This window comes from Anser anser (genome assembly GCF_964211835.1).
Source record: "Anser anser genome assembly, chromosome: 2".
NCBI classification, from domain to species: Eukaryota; Metazoa; Chordata; class Aves; order Anseriformes; family Anatidae; genus Anser; species Anser anser.
Window position 1 is genome coordinate 53,715,937 of NC_139721.1, and position 17,611 is coordinate 53,733,547.

The following is a 17,611-nucleotide window of genomic DNA, read 5'->3' on the forward strand; positions in this document are numbered from 1 at the left end:
GTTTCAGACTCCTGATGTTAGGCTTTATATTTCTGTTTGTGTAGGTTTTGTTTTGAGAGTTTGCAATAGGGGTGGATTCCGTAGCTTGTAATGCATTAACCAGAGGGTAATGGCATTTCATGGCCATGGAGACAGGACATGTCCTGGAGACAGGACATTGAGATAAAATGCATAGGGTAGTTGAGAGTTGTAGGTTAAAATGGAGCAAGGCTGCCTTCACTTCTTTTTAATGTTGAGCATGCCAAAACTCACACTGAAAGCCATAATGGAAGGAAAGAAACCATAAAGAAGATTTCAAGAAGGCATTAACGTTAAGTGTTCCAGTAGGGTGAGGTAGCCTGAAGGAGGTAATGATGAAGAGATGGTAGGAAGGAACCAGTCTTAGAAGTTATATCTGAAAAGATACTGCTTCTTCTTGTCTGCATTCTTCTTTGCTTGGGTCTTCAATTTAAAAGAGGACTGCAAAGTCCATCTCATTTCTTACTGTTTGCATCATACTGTTTGATTCACTGCTCCCTGTTTGCCAAGTTCAATTCAACAGCTGCCTTTTGCACGAAGAGACACTAGATGTCTTCTAAATATCTGACCCACTTCTGAATGCTGTGCAATTACAGCAATACAGTTTAACAAAATCGTTTATGTACGACACAAGGAAAATAAAAATAGAACTGTTTATAATAGAATTGCATACATATGCACTGAAGAAAATACAGACCCAGGTTCTTTTACCATTACTCATATGGAGTAAGAGTTGTACTAATGCAGCATTGCAGTGTATTGCCATGCAAGTAACTCTCTGGTGGCACTGGGCACCAAGACGGATAGCAGATCACCTGCTCTGGTGATCACACAAAGTGCCATGACCAGAGTTTTCCAAATAACTTGGTATATGAAGTTAGCTCTAAATATATTTTGGTTAAGGGTTTGGATATTTCCTGGCACCGATGCAAATTGCCAGATTTTCCTGTCATTGCTAGTGGTAAGGAGTTTTGAAGATGTAGACCAAAAGAGTAACTGTGGGCAATCAGAATCTTAGAATATCCTATTATCTATTAGAAGAAACATTGGAAATTTTTTCATTGTACTTTTCAGAAAATGCGTCTGCATGTAAATTAATCACCAATTTGCATTCTTCACCCCCCCCCCCCCAAAAAAAAAAAAAAAGAAGAAATGAAGAAGAAAGTAAAATGCACTTGGTGCTTTTCAAACCTCTGTGGAACCCAGACAGTGAGATAAGAATGTGGTCTTAAAATAATAGACTTCAGCTAGTCTTTACTCCTCTTTCCCTTTTCCAAAAAAAGCTATACCAGGAGAGTGATACATAAATCCCTGTGTCCATTTTATGGCATGGTGCCTCAAATGATGAATACTGTCACATTTTGATTAAAAAAAAATGGAAGTCCATAAAAAAAATAAATTCAGTTTAGTGAATTGAATGTTGCTTCCTTAACATTTTTCATCCTGAACTCATTTAGTAGAGGGAATGGATATTTCATCAGACATGGATTTGACGTTCCATCACATTATACAGTAAACAGTACAAACGATGTTATTTTTTTTTTAAATGGAGAAGCTGGAAGAGCTAAGACAGTAGCTGCTGTAAGGCACTGGTTATCTCATTTAAACAGATATTAAATGTGGGTGCCAGTGGTGTGATCATCAGCTGCTTCCCACTTTGTGAATAAATTGCTTAGAAGGAGTCTTTTTGCCTACCAGATGTGACCTAGATTTAGATTTCCAAAGGCAAAAAAAAAAAAGTCTATTGTGTAAAAAACAATTGCGGGTAAAATGCATGGTAAATGAGCTTATCTCACTTTTCCAGGTGTTTAAGCTAATATGTTATGGAATTACAGCTTCATTTATGAAAAATAATTGAGCAAAATGTTCCAGCAAATCAAATTTGGTTAAAGGCTTAGGATAGTTATTGTGTTGTGAGTAAGTTTCTAAATGACAGAAAGAAAAGGGCGGCAGAAGAGATAATAAAAATACAGAAATTTGTGGATCTGTGAAGAGGCTCTTATAAAAGGGTCAGGCCTGGCTGTGGTATCCCACCTGTGATGTGGTCTAGGAAAATGTCATGAAATAATATGAAGAATTATATTCCTGTCAATGCATATGAAAGCAAGATTTTTTTTCTAGAAAAATCACGCACACATTGGTATCTGTTGGCCCTGGGTAAGATTAATGACATTGGTAGGTTAAATACATTAGAACTGAAAGAATAACATCCTTATTCTTTTTCTCTCTCCTCCCTCCTTCACTGTTACTGATTCCATAGGGGCTGCCACTCGAAAACCGGACCCAGAACCTGAGAAGCAGACCGACCACACTGTTAAAATTGCTGGAGTCATTGCAGGCATCTTGCTGTTCGTCATTATATTTCTGGGGGTTGTGCTGGTAATGAAGAAAAGGTGAGCGATTAGTAGATGTTTTCTATGTACATGTTCATATCACAGCATCTCCTACAGCGGTTCTCAGTTTGATGTTGGCAAAAGTACCCAGCCACCTTAGTGCCCTTTGTCACAGTTCAGGAAGTACTGCTCCCTCCCACCCCTCCAAGCTTCGTTGAGATTTTATAAAACCACCATATCTGTTTCATCCCACAGCATTTTCTATGAATTAATGTTTGTGGCTTTGTTATAAAAGAAAAACAACTGAAGGTTAATGATTCTCGCACTTTATGCATTAGTACTGCATGATGGACTCTAATAATAGAACAGCATCTCTATCCTGAAAGGGTGTGTCTCCACTCTATCCAACAGATCAGCTGAAAGTTAGATATAGTTTTTTTCTTGACTGTAAAAGAAAGCCTTAGTCAGGAGCTAGAGCTAAGGTAATTTGTGCTAAGAATAGGGTCTGTGTTGTTCTGCATAAACTTCATTCGCTGAAAACAAATGAAAATGTTATGATGGTGCTGAATGTTTCCAAATGCTGGTTCAACACACGCACACACTGAGATTGTTTTGCTTTGAAAATCATTTTGAAAATCATTTGAAAACTGCTGCAGCATTAGAAATGTAAGGCTTTTAAATCTGGTTGCCTTTTGCAACACTGTAAAAGGAAAAAAAAAAAAGGATAAAATATCTTGTTGCTAGGGAGGAGGTACAGGTTAAAAAAAAATACTTGTGATGATAGAAGCTAAGTCAAGATTGGGGGAAATTCATTAATAGTGTCAAGATTTTAGGTTGTATCTGGAGGTACATGAGATTTGCAGCTATAGAGGTGGGACTGAGGACGTGTGTGAGCTGTGCAAAGGGCCTGAGTCACTAATTCTCCTTCCATATCTGTCAGTCATCTTACTGTCCCATATCCCCTCTCCTCCTTGCTATTCACCCTGTATTATTCCCTCCTCTTCCTTTGTGAGCAGTCTTGGCCTGATTCTGCTCATCCCAGCACTCGGTGATTTAATTGTATGTTAACTAGTTTGGCAGGTCTGAGATAGACCAAACCCCTTAGCTGCCTGAAATTCTTCCAGAATGTGAACACAGGAGGTGCGCAGTGAAGGAGGCAGCTGCCTGGCAGTGCCTCAGGGCTAGCAACAGAAGTAGCTGCTTTTCACTTCCCTTGAAGACAGAAGCAGGGCCACGAGGTTGAAAGGGTGCTATGCAGGGAAAGGTGATCTGTGGTCAGGGCAGAAGGCTAGGTCACAACAAGAGGTAGGAAAAGCAGTCAAAAGTTGCCATATGGAAGAGACTGAGACTTAAGCCCCAGGGTAAGTCTGGCTGGGGCAATGAAATAGAGCCAGTAACCAAATCTCAATAAAGTACAGTGTAGCAGTTAAAACCTGTTCTGATTTTTCAGTACTTTTTTTTCTTCCCACTTCTGATATCTTGCATCATTCATACCTTCCATTTTAACAGTTGAACTCCCAAAGTCCTCCCTAGGGCCAGAGACAGCACTTGGCATGCAGTGAGGAAGGCTTCTCACATTGTCTGGCCAGTCCTTCTTCACATAATTCCTGACCAGCATTCATCACTCTCTCTCTTCCCCTTCTGCGCCTCTCCTTAAGCATCTGCACCGAAGGTAGAATATATTCACCCACAAGACACAAGTTCTTTTTAATCTTGAAATGAGAGCATTGCAAAACGATCCAAATAGTTTCATTCTGAACAGGATGTCAGGCTCTCTGGCTGAATGGATGCTATACTGGCTCGTGCTTTATTCACTAGGGAAAAGCTCTTTGATAATCTAATTGTTAGAGGCAGGAATGCTCAAATCCTGAGTGTTTGGATGTTAATGCAGAAGGATACTTGATTTCTTCTGTCTACCACAGTGCAGTAATTATTATTCATAGTAGTTCTGTTGTTAGGAAAAAAGTTCCTTATGTGAACTTCTTTGGGGTTTGGAATAAATCTGGTGGTGACAGAGATGAAACTATTGAAAGTCCAAATCTAAGAGCTCTGTTACCAAATATGCACAATTTCATTGTGCACTGCAGAAAGAATTATACAAATAACTTAAATACGTCCCACAATCATGCTACAGCCTTGAACAAAAACTATAAAATGAGTTGAGGTGAATATTAAAAAGTAAGAATGGTTCATCTGTGTAACGGGATGTGACTAGGCTTTAATGAGAATATCAGGAGATAGGAATATTGTGTTCCAGGCCTCTAAAGCAGATGCTGTAGCATAGAAGGTCTTCAATGCAATTACACTCACGACTTAAGCAAAAGATGAACCGATTATTCAATAGATTGTTATTGGTGCATTAATTCACTATGCGGCTGAGAGCCCCTATGGTTTCACCTTGGTTCAGTTACTGTGTATACATTATGCATTTGAAGAAAATGTGTAAATCATGCTGCGAGCTTAGTGTAACTGTAGTGTTTTTGCAGTTTTATGATGCTTTAGGTGCTACTTTGTGAAACAATCTTATCAAGGTAGCATATCATTTGACTACTGCACTTCATCATTTTATTTCATTTACTTTATAAGGAATTTTACTGGAGTAAAGAACTGATCAAAAAGTAAAATAGCACCTTGTAACTCAGTGTAATTTTTCCCTAAGAACCACTTTCCTCACTGCACTGTTACATGCAGACTCTTTGGGCTACAATGCTAGCTAGGTTTTACCATGTTGAATCTACGTGCTCTGAAACTTGCCATGGTTGCAGTTTACTACAGTAATTTCACATTTGACTAACCCAAGGCATATCCCAAGGCATATACTGTCTGTTACTTCATTCTTTCACTGCACTGGGTCTTTGTAGACTTGATCTCCAGCTCTCACCAGTAGATTAAATTTGCTCTGTCTCTGGGGCTCCAAGTACTTAATAAACTTAATTGCAAAACATTCTTTCCGTTGTCAAGAGACTTGGAAAGCAGTGTCCTTGTACTTGATAACCATGTCTTTGTCCAACATACTCCTTTAACAGCTACCTCAGTTGAGCTAGCAACCATTCCTTGCTTGGTCCATGCCAGGCACCACAGGTTTTCATGGATCAACCTCTTGGGCATTAATTCAGTAGCAAAAAGACCAGACCAACACTCAAAGCAAAGTTTTCAGTGCAGCACAGATATGCTTTGGATATGGTCACTGTCTAAGTTGTAGGTGCAGAAGTTCTACAAACAGCACTAGTCGTTAGTCACCATTATTAATTTTACTATATAATGGTCTTCTGGGGTAGTTATATTGTAAACTGGGACACAGAGAGTTTAGGGAGCCTAACTGCTCAGAGTACGGTGTAGAGTCAGTGGCGAGGGTAGAAATAGCACGGTCACTAAAATATTTCCTGTGTGGACAATTACACTTTTGACTAAAGTAAACCAGATTTGTGTGCCCATCACTTGGATCAGGTTAAGAATGTTAGTACTTTACTGTTTTTTTCCCTGCTTAGTTGTTCAGTGCTCTTTATCTGTTTTGTTCTATTTTTCCTTTATTCATTCAACCACATTCCTGCATAAAGATGTCATGTAATGTAAACTAACAACCTGCAAGCTATTCCTGATACCCTTATGGTCATATGAATGAGATTATTCTTCTCTGTGAAGTCAGAGTAAAGCCAGGAGGCTTTCCTCTCCTCAGCTGTGCTCTGAATCTCTCATATAAGAGTTAACACAAAGTCAGTGGAAACCAATACACGTGTTTCCAGAATGTTACTTCACAGTAACAGGGATTTTGTATCTGATCCTGAATATAAAATCTCAGGAAAGGCCCTTGATCTCTACCAGTCTTTGATACACCTGCATGGGACTTTATAAAAAATAAAAAAATAAAAAATAAAAAATGCAGCAAGTTCACCTTTTGGTCAACATGAAGTAGAGCAGTGGAAATGAGAGAGCTGTTCCTACAGCCTTTGGAAAACCAATAGCAATTAAATCAGGAGTTCAAAAAATCAGAATCTTAGGTTTTTATTCTATTCTCTTTTTTATAGTTTTGCTTTTATATTCAATTTCAGCTAAGGTTAAAAGAAAAGTATTCACAAGTTGAAAAAATAGATGGATTGGTCCGATGTTTGCTTAAAAGAATAAATGTCTTTGGCGTAGCAGGTTCTTTCTGGGCTACCTGCTTGCTGCTGCAGTGGGAGTGCAGCAAGCAAGTGATTATTAAAATTTGATTACATTGGTTTCTGCTTCAGTTGTAGAATGAAGTTGGTCTGATCATTGCATTTCTCCATAAAAAGGGTGGCTTTTTTGTGCCTATCTTTAGTTTCTGCTTTCAGCTGTCTCTATGCCTGAACCTTCCAGTAGTTTCTAATGTATGTAATTGTGGCATCTGTTTAATGCAGAGCCCCTGGTTCTTGGCAGTGGATAAGGAATGCTTTTGTACTCGGTGGAGCTGGGCTGGGAATGCATTGGTCCAATTCCCTGGTAGTAAATCAGGCTGTTCAGTTATACACCTTTGCCAACAATTTCAAGTAGTTAGGATGGAAATTGGAGATAATAGGGCTGAAGGACAATTCCAGTTTTCTCCCAGTGCCCTCCTGTTTTCCCCTCTAGGCCAGCTACAAAAGAGAGACAATGAAAGAAATCACTGTGGTAATTACACAGTTCCAGAAGTTTTCCCATCTAGTGGGACAATCCTCCTGTGGCCAGCTGCATTGCTTTTGATAACATTTTATAGAGAGGCCTTATTCTACAAGTAATATTTATGAAATTTATGTATGTCTTTGGTCCCAAAGGATATAAAAGTGCTTTATATTTTCACTATACACAGAAACGGTTTATTGACATAAAATAACCTCTCTAATGGAAAGTGACTGAAAACCTATGCATGGTTGTACAGAAGAAAATTTGGCCAAGGCCAAATTATTTGGGTCATACTCTTCTACAGAAAGAGACTTTTCCACACTTTTCATACATATATAGAGAGAAAGTCTGTATACTATATGTAGGAAGTAAAATGGAACTTGTCCTTATTTCTTTAAAATGCTACATTTGTTCAATTAGAAATGGTGTTTTTTTCATGTGGCCTGAGAACCTGCAAGTCTAAAACTTTCTTACATGCAGGTTTCAAACGTAAGTCGTTTTAGCTGTTGTTTTTTTTTTGTTGTTGTTGTTGTTGCTTTTTCAGTGTCTGGTATTCTTGAGACTCAAAAACCATGACTATCAAGGACTTTCATATGGAAAATCTCACAACTGTAGTATTCTAAGAATAACTGGAGCTTGAGACTTTTAATTTTGTTCATCTTACACAAATTGTTAATGGGACATTTTCACACAAATTAAAGCTCCTGGATTTTTAGTAGTTTTCTCACACAGAATTCATCTCTATAATGTATTTGGCAGAATTCTGCATTTAAGTACCAGCAGTGCTTCTCTGATTAATTGTATTTATTGTTGTTTCTCAAATTATTATACATCTTCTAGAAGTATGAGAACATTTGTACTAATTACATTAAATCTCTGCAATGGCAACATATGGCAAGAAATAGGGTTGGCAGTGTCATGAGCTTCTAAATGAGTGAGAGAATGAGTAATTCTGAAAAGAAGGGCAGGGGGGATATAATTACTTCTGAACAAGATATGAAAACAACCCTTTGCTAATAGAGCAGATAGGTTGAACTGCTTTGGTAGGATCTGATTCTGTACTCCTTACTGAAGGCAAGGAAATATGTGCTGGTGGAAGAAGTGTACAACTGTTTCTGCAGCTTTCCCTTTACTCTGTTGTTAGACATCTTTCAAAACCCAGTTTTAACAGGTGTACATTTTTGCAGATTGCCACGTGATTAAATATTCAATATCTAGCCTCTCGTGTTTGAACAATACTGTTTCATCAGAAAAATGGGAATGAAAACTGGGAAACATCTCTAACGGCATCTTCACACAAAGAAGATGAGAGAGAAAGTTTGATGAAAGCCTAGTTTTCAAAGGGTTGCCTGAAGCATGTAGCTAGAGGCAAGTTAACATTAGTTATAGTCCTTTGCAAGGCCTGTTTACATGTTTCCTCTGTAGTCAAAGGGCGGTATGTATATGCTTAAAAATTAAAAGTGCCTACATGGTTTCTTTCAGTCTTTTATCTTACCAACATGTGAATGCTGCTTGACACTATGCTCTGAAATGTTTTAAGATCTCAAGCCTCTTTTTAATTCAATATATGGAATTCATTTAGGTTGGAACTTAGCCCTTTTGGAGAGTTGTAGTCCTACTTGCAGGAGACTTAAAACGGAGGGAGAGATGTAAAGCAGAAAAGCATAACTGGAGTGCTGATACACCGTGTGTTCATGCAGTCCGTGTCTGGGTGGAGGGTCTGGCTGTGTAAGAGGTGATGCAGGAAAGACAGGCTGGGTTCGTATTTTCCCAGGATTGTGGTGCTAGGTCTCCAGCTTCTTCTGTGTAACATTCACATAGGCAGAAGTAACAGGGATACACGATCAATTCTTATGTTTTCCTCTGCCACATAAGGAAATACCACCAAAATCATTTTAACCAATAAGGACAGCCGTTCTGCTTCTGTTATAACATGGGAAGTTTTCACTCAATGTGAAGTAATTTAAAGGCAGTTGTAATAACAATTACGGATATAGCTGTAGACGGAAAGCACCAGGAAGTAATTTTTTCTTCAGAATTTAAATAGTTATTTAAAAAGCTGAAATTTATTTCCTTGTTGTCATTGATTTTCCCTTGTGGAAGCAAGTTCTAGTGTCAATGTCAACTGATTTCTTTAAGAAGTAAAGGGATATCCAAAAATTCTGTAGTCTTGTGACAGGAAAAGAAGCTAAATAATGTATACTCTGTAATTCCTTATGGTTGAATTTCTAACATGTAGAAATAAATTCCTTATACTTATTCCTAATCTAGTTGAAATATAAACTGAAGGTGTTTTATCTCTTCAGTTAGGAGTGTTTGTATATGTATTATATGCAGGGGAAAATATACATAAAATATCTAACATTACTTAGTGGATGTGCTTTAAAGTGATTTGATTCAACAGTTGGAGACGTATTATGTATTGTATTATTTAAAGTTTTATAGAGATGGATATGTCATCTGTCTGTTCCAGACATGTTGCATGATATGCCCAGATATGCATTCTTGCTACCTTCCATTTGTGTCATCAGTTCTGGTCTCAGTTTCATCTTGATTTTTCATACATTAATATTTGGCTTTTCTTTCCTTCCATTTCATCTTTTCCACCACTGCCTAATCCTTCCACCATCATGGCAGAAGAAGCTATCACTCCTACACTTATTACCTGTAAGTAACTTCTTTGACATCAGAGACACACTTTCTGCCACGTTGTTCCATGCACAATTAGTGAATGCTAAAATTGCAAGTTCCTTTATGAAAACCAAACCTTAAAAAAATTTTACCAAGATAAAAAGAAAAAAACAGCATGGTCAATAATGTAAAGAAATACTTAGTTTTACAGAAGTTTCTATGTCTCATACTGTGCATTAGAGTCCTTTGAATATAGTTACATAATGAATTTTCTTAATTAAAAAGTAGTAGGTATAAATATCACCACCATGTCTATGAGAAATTTTCATGCCTAAGTAACAATTTTTAGAATTTATGTAGTGGTTTCTTTCTTATTTGTCCTGATGAAAATATACCATTGGTTAGAGATGTACAAGCATTTCCGTTTGTTGCTATGTACTTAATACTACTTTTTCATGAATAATGATCATGCAAAAACATCATGCATTGCCATTACTGGGGTGGATTTAAAAGGAGAGAGATAAAAAATGAGGGCATGATGAACCATAACTTTCAGTAAGTAAACTATCATGTTGATACGGTCCCGAGTAATACCATTATATGATTTTTTATTTACCCAAAGTCTTTGCTTCATTCTCTGCTGTCAGCAGGTGATGAATGAGAAGGGTTCTTCTGTGAATTTAGCAAATACCTTTCAGAGGTTATTCACCTGTTCCCACTTCCCAGGTACACGGAATACATGGTAGTTTTTGGTTTAGCAAAATATTAGAGATCTTGCTTAATTGCAAAGTGAGATGCATTTAAGATTATTTAATCTTGTTGGCCACCAGTAGAAATCAATGATCTAACAGATACGTGTCTTCTTTAAAGCTCAACTTTAAAATTCATAGGAAACTTGAAGATATTTTCATATAGTTACTGAAGATGGGGTGTTACTTGCATGAGACATACTATACTACTAGTTTTCAGGTACATTTGGTAGTTGAATGCTCTTGAAAAGAAAAAATCTCAGTTATGTTTTTGTTCAAACGTAATACTAAGTTTCTCTTGTTCCTTTTTTAGTAGCTCTTCATACTTTTTAAATAAACATTTTTTCAATGAGTATATTGAAAAAGCTTGAAACGTTCATTTATGGAACTTATGGAAAAATTAGTATATGTTTTCTAAGTTGAAAACTTAGGAAGCAGAACCATACTTCAAATGAATTAAAGCAACTAAAATTTAAACCTCTTAGCTCAAATTGCCTAAGACTTCTGAATATATTGAAACTGCTCATTTGCTTTGTAATTCATATTTCATATTACATTATTTGACACTCTACATATAGTGCAATTTTTTTAAACTGTTCATTAAAGCACTGTATTAATGTGAAGGTCAGAAAAAATTCTCTCTTCCATAGATACAGTATTTCAAAATTTGTTTCTGTTCCTGAGATAAAAAGACCATATTTTCCATGAAATAGGCCTTCAAGAAAACATTCAGTTGGGACCATTTAACTGTTGTTTTTAAAATGTAAAACTAGTATAATATAGTAAGTCATAGAGTATATTGTTGCCATAACAAGTAAACATATTTAAATTAATATTTTAATATGATTCATGTCTCAAGGCTAAGTCAAAAACAAAAATTGAAACAAATGAAACATTAAATGAAGCACTGTTTCATTATTCAAAGATATTGGAGTATACCGTTTTTTTTCTTTTTTTTCACTAACAATGAAAAATGTGTGAATTGAAATGTTTCTATAAGCTTTAGAAACAGGTTTTGTCCACAGTTTTCAATCATAGAGGCTATTAATAGTGGACGGAATAGGGTTTCTTTTTATTCGGGATAATCTTCCAGTGTCTTCAAAAAAAGACTTGTGTTTTTGTTGGTGTGATCCAAATGTAGTAACTTTGTGGCTTGGGTACATTGACTCTTCTAAGAGAAATTGTGTGATCTTGACTGTATGTTGTTTTGCTGGTTGTCTGGAGAAAGAAGGAAAGTAAGAGCCCAGAAAGGAGCAGACAAGATCAGCCCACCATATGAGGAAACATTCTGGATCAAATTCTACACCTGTTTATGCAGCATGCAATTTCACTGAAATTGGTGGAGATCTTAGATGAATGCAGAATTCATTCCAGTTTTATTTTTAGCTGAGGAAGTTGGTATGGATTATAAAATGATCTATATTTTGAGAAACATCATTTGAAGTGCTCTGCTATTGCTAATTTACCACTTCTATACTGAGTATCATATTCAAATTTACTGATTAGTCATTGTAAATGCAAGCTGTGACATCCAACCCAACATCTATGCACTGAAATAGTTACTATTGTCTTGTGTGCTGCTTTCCTTATGTGCTGTGGGCTCCTTTTGCCTAGTAGACTGCAATCTCTGCCACTTCAAGATCCATCCTAAATTAAAATTAAAAAAGAAAAACTTGGCAGATGCTTAGTGCTGCTGATGAATCATCAGAGGTGGACCTACAGCTGTGCATATTTGGCAGAGAATTATTTCCATTTTATCTTGTGTTTACTAGTTAGCCAGTTAAGAGACATTACAAAAAAGAAGCTGAGTACTGCTATTAAGAATTATACTTCTTGTTAATGGGTTTAAGTGCCTCTGCCTGCGCCTTTCCTCCCACTTTTGCTTTCCTGCTCACTGGTGCATTTTTTACCTTTCACCTCAGTCAGGAAGCAGATTTTGTTTTTTGTCTGGCCATAGTTAGTTCTTTATGAATTCTTTTGTTCTTAAGATTAGAGCAAGTTTCACAGCGCTCATTAACTCTGCAGCAGGTCTTTTGACTTCCTCATAAATTCCAGGTGGGGAAAAAGAAGAATGGGGTCGATGTCATTAGTGACACTTGTAATGACTGGTGTTCACAGTGTGGCAGCCAGCATTGCCATGACTCTACTTTCTCCCAACACCTCTTTGGATGGGCAAAACCCCAGCAACACTGGCCAGAGAAGGAAGAATACATTGGTAGTTTGTTGTGTATTCGTGGTTAATGAACTAGACAAGCCTCTTGGTGAGGTGAAAATAAGCAGCGCCGTGCTGATCGGTGATCATTATCTTTTATATTCAAGATTTTCATTTAGACAAAGATTTAGGTAGAGGCTCTGTCTGCTTTGGAGATCATTAATCATTATTAGTCGGGAGCTAATATAACTAAATTCATGCAAACTCAAGCATGAAGGCAAACAGAGTGTTTCTTCTCTCTGAATTTACTGAAGACACTGGCCTCTGATGGGCAGTTTGGGGAATTCAACTTACCCCAAATTCCGGGTCAGATATTACAGATTGTAACTGTTCATCTTGTTTTTGAGAAAAGGCTTCATTACCTTGCTATGGGTAGGATGTATGCCCAATTAAAATGCAAAGTTTTGAAGGTAGTTTTTGATGTTGTCCCTCAGTTTGAATTTGATATCAAAATGGTATGGTATGGTTATTAGTGAAATTAGCTACTTATGCAACAATGGTGCTACACAGCAGTTAGGTGCATAATGTTATTCTATTTTTATGCCTTATTACAAGTCATTTCAACCTGTGCTAAAGCAGGGAAATAGGAGACAATTATTACCAAGTATTCCTAGAAAATATTAATCATGTTGGGATCTTAATAGCATCAAATCTAGCTGATGTTGTCTTACCCAGCACTAATCATCTAGTTAGGTGACTTAGCACGGGGATGCATTCCAGGTACATCTCCTGTATAGAAATCTCAATCCAGAAGCTTAAAACATTGAAATATTATTAAAATGGACTGCATAGAACAACAGCTCCTACTGCCTAATACTTTTAATGTGACTCAGAGAGGACAGAACTTTTCCTGCAAGAAAATTAATTCTACAAACATCGAGCTTTTTCATATAAACGAAAATAAAAACGTACCCTCCTTTACATGAGAATTTGATAGTTTGGGGTGCAGTTGATATCTGACTTGAGCTCACGAGTCTGGAAAAGTGTTCTCAGTTATTTCTGTGTCTCTTGCTTTGCCAGCAGATTTCCAGTGCTGGCTTCTGGATCTCTGTACAGAGACTTAATTCGTGGTTCATTTCCCCAGTCTGACTAGGAACAATGCAATCGTCCTAGCACCTATGGCAAAAGATTAGCAGATTGGCAAAATGACCCTAATAATCAGAGTCATAACATTTTCAGAAAATCAATGTTGTTTAAATTCTTAGCAGTGATTTCTGGATAGTTCCAGGAAAGATGTGGTCATAGCATTTAAAATTTACATATGAGTTTGAAAATACTGAGAGATGTTATAAACAGTTTGGTATTCCCAACTGCAGCTGCCTCTGGAACTAAAATAAGTTCATCCATTCACATCTTCCAGGTAGAGGAGAGCTCTGAACAGAAAAATGTGAATGTGTTTGAACTGCCTGATGTGTTTCATCTGTTAGACGAAGCCTATGATCTCTTCTGGATCTTTAAATATGCATAGTTACATAGACTTGTATCATAGAATCATGTAACCCAAAATAAATGTGGATTTCTGTAATTGTCTTGTAGGCTAGACTTAAATCATTTGGGGATGTCCCATGAGTTTTGTTGCATCTGGTAAAGTCTATAATGCCAATATGCAGTGCCCAAAATAGCAAGGAGAGAGTTTTACTAAATCGGCATAGCTGAAAAATACATTAGTGGGCTATGTGCCATATGCTTTGAGTATGGGGGTAAAATATCTAGCTTTCATGCAGAGATACTCAGCAATCTCAGAATTAAAATTGTATTTTTAATTAAAATACACCACATTATTTTTAAAAATATGTCTGAAGTCATTATTTCTTACACTGATCTCTTGTTCCTTCTGATCCTTTTGAATGTGATTGTATTGCTGTATGGCCAAGGCTTATGTTCACGTTTCTCCATAGCAAAATTTATAAATAATCCTTAACACTCAGACCACCAGTAAGTAAATCCTTTTTCTTTATTAGCTCTTTCTAAAGTTTTGTGAGCCCCTCAGGACAATGATCTGACTACATGAAATAGCTTTCTTGAGCTGTGCCAGAGATCAGATTAGCACAGGTATACACACAGAGGAATAGCTCTGCTTCAGTTGCCCTTTTGTGGGCATATTTAGATGCTCACTCCAAGTTACTGTTCTAGCACCTACAAGTAGGAAACCCATAGTCACTTCTAAAGTTACCCAGAGTTCTCAAAACCACATTAGGACAGAGGTGTTGAGTGAGAAACCATAACCTGTAATGTGCTGCAAATGTGGATTTTTCAAAATAAATGAGTACTAAAGAGAGAGTGAGGTGAAGTATCAGAAGTGATTAATTGCTATGCTGGTCACACAATCACATTCAGTTACTGTCCTTGTTCCCTCAGTGTCAAGCAGTAAATTTGCAGATGAGCTAAAGGTTTGGAGACTTTTCTGTCCTTAAAGGGGCAGTTTCATTTTCAGTTTACACTGCTTTTTTTTTTTTTTTGGAAGTTAAAAGACATTTAGTGTGGAGACCAATATGACTGTAGGAAAAATAAACACTTATGTAGTCTAGAGATGTCTTGGTTTAATAAGAGGTTTGTCTCCCTTTTCTAAACTAATACACAGGGATTTGAATTGAATGCTGAGAATTTTTTAAGAAATTGTAGATTCCATATACTCTTTGTAGGATAAGCCTGAAAGCCTATCTTTATTATACAGAAAGCTGAGATATAATACGTACATTCTGGAGGGGAGGAGAGAATAGAGACAGGTATGTGTATTAAAGAAGCTACCCTCTGTATTTGTGCATTTGTATTGCTGTTCCATATTGAGTCGTGTTCAGTTACTGTGACCTGTTTACCAGAGTGGATCATTCTCTCTGTAAAATCTTGGGTTGAATTAATCCTCAATTAGCCTGTTGACATTGTTTGTAGTTTGCTAAAAATTTGGTTCCCAAGTCAGTCATGCTTTCTGTCAACAGCAGTCATTCTAGTTACTGAGATTTTACTGTTATCTTCCATCATTGTTGAAATAGACTTTAAAAGAGGGTATAAGATGAATCATTTTCATTCACTTTGTTTAAGGCTAAAATAGAATCTTCTCTCAGGAAAAAGGTGTGATTCATGCCTTTTTAGCTCTGAAATTGCATTTCTATATACATTGATAGCTAGACACTGACTTCAGATTCTTTCATTTTATCCAAATGGAAAGCAGAGTTTTTCACTGTTTTAGTGTTAGTATTTATTGTACAAGATGGGTAATGACATTGAAAACTTACTCTCTCTAAACCTAAACCTGCCATTACACTTAGTGTGAATGTAAAAGCGTTAACAGTAGAGAAGATAAACTGCATATTAAAACCAAAACTCACATCATAATTTATATTGCTAAAGGCCTTTATTTTTTCTTGAGGTTAGTTAGATTGAGGTGTTAGTTTTCAAAGTGGTTTAATGAAATACTGAAATGAGCAGTAGCAGATGACTGCAAATGGTAGGACTACAAGGAACAAGGTTAATGTGGCTTTGCATCTATCCTGGACTCGAGGAGGACCAGCAGCAGAGAAATGCTTAAAGAAAAAGGGATAGAAGAAATCATTTGGTGAATCTAGCCTAAGACTTCTTTGCTCCAATATAGCACAGACTTAATCACTTCTGCAATAGAGATAAGAACAACTATAACAAGGTGTTTATGTCTGTTGAATGATGTCAGCACAGGGCACTGAGGTGTTATAGTCATTAGTGTTGCAATAACTTCTACCGAGTTATTGTATTTTTGTTTGAGCTTCTAATCTGTAGTCTTTTATCTAACCCCTGAATCCCATGGGAGATTCTTCAGCTGAAATACCTTTTTTGACCCTCCTTGAAAAGAATGTGGCCAGATTAATGATAATCCATCTCCAGGTAGCATGTGTCAATGTTCTCACTTAATTTCGCAATGAAACTGTTCTCATCTTGGCTCCCGTTCCTTCTTTTCCTCTCCATTTGTTTCCTTACCTACAGTATTCCATGAGCTTCTTTAAAGTCTACATTTCTAGTTCCCTGATGTAGAGAACATTGGCCATGTGCTTTCCACAGTGTCTAGCAGACCGAAAACATCTTTAATTTCCAAATTTTCTTTCTGTCATTTTTCTTGGTCATTGTTTTTCTGCAATGAAGTGCCTAACTCTGACATGGGAGAATAAGAAACTATGCCTCAGTTAGTTTCTTGTGCCACTTCTGGTCACTCTGGCCCTCTGCCTCTGCCTCCATTTGTGAGAGTCTGTGCAGGGATTCTGTCTGATCAGGGTCCTTCCTAATTTCAGAACAATAGACAACATGCAAAGTGTAGCTAATGAGATTGCATCATCTGTGAATATGAGACTCACAAAAACAAAGCAGATAAGGAAACAGAGGGAGCAGGCTGTGCTGTGTGCTTGCAAAGCCAGCAAAGACTGGCATTTCATCAGTTCCGGACACCCTGTTACAAAACAAAATTATTTTTTAAAGATTTATCATAGGTATTAGAATCAAAGCTGTGTTTCATTTACAAGTGTGCTAGAAAGGTTTTATTGTTATTACTACTATTATTATTAAACTGTAGCTTTTAGTGTGTGCTATAGAGAGAAAACTGTAGGACTGTCAAAAAAGTCTTGCATAATTGTGGTTAGTTCCTGTGCCAACCTAACAGCAGCAGTGATCCAAATAAAACAAGGTGGTAGCTGGAGCAGAGCAGGGCTTCATAGGGCTTGTGCCAGCAACTACCTGCTCCTTTAGAGTACCGAGCTGATAAAACGTAAAGAAGCACACTTAGTTTTCGTTTTAGCAGCAGAAGCTCAGGACCACTTCTGCTGAGGTTTCTCACACAAATTATGAATTTCAGATCCATTGGCGAGACATAGAACCACATGGCTTGGGGGTATCTAGATTATACTCAGTGCACCTGCAGAGGGAGTTTGCTTCTCTCCTTGCTCATTCTCTGATTCCTCTAATCATAAGACACAAGTTTGAGGTGCCAGAGACATGAGCCATCAGTGTGCCCAGGTGGCCAAGAAGACCAACGGCATCCTGGCTTGTATCAGGAATAGTGCAGCCAGCAGGAGCAGGAAGGTGATCAT

General features: G+C 37.2%; 1 protein-coding gene across 12 annotated transcripts in view; it reads left to right on the forward strand.

The window, feature by feature from the left end:
* The window catches only part of PTPRM (protein tyrosine phosphatase receptor type M), a 482,484-nt gene that overhangs the window by 320,053 nt on the left and 144,820 nt on the right, over nt 1-17,611 (forward strand). For 7 of the 12 annotated variants that reach the window (XM_083826619.1, XM_083826611.1, XM_083826612.1 and 4 more), the window contains one exon: nt 2,279-2,411. In XM_083826619.1, the coding sequence (XP_083682745.1) occupies nt 2,279-2,411 (133 nt within the window). Of the gene's footprint in view, nt 1-2,278; nt 2,412-9,608; nt 9,639-17,611 lie in introns of all 12 variants that reach the window. The other 5 variants (XM_083826617.1, XM_083826620.1, XM_083826618.1 and 2 more) reach the window with 1 other exon arrangement.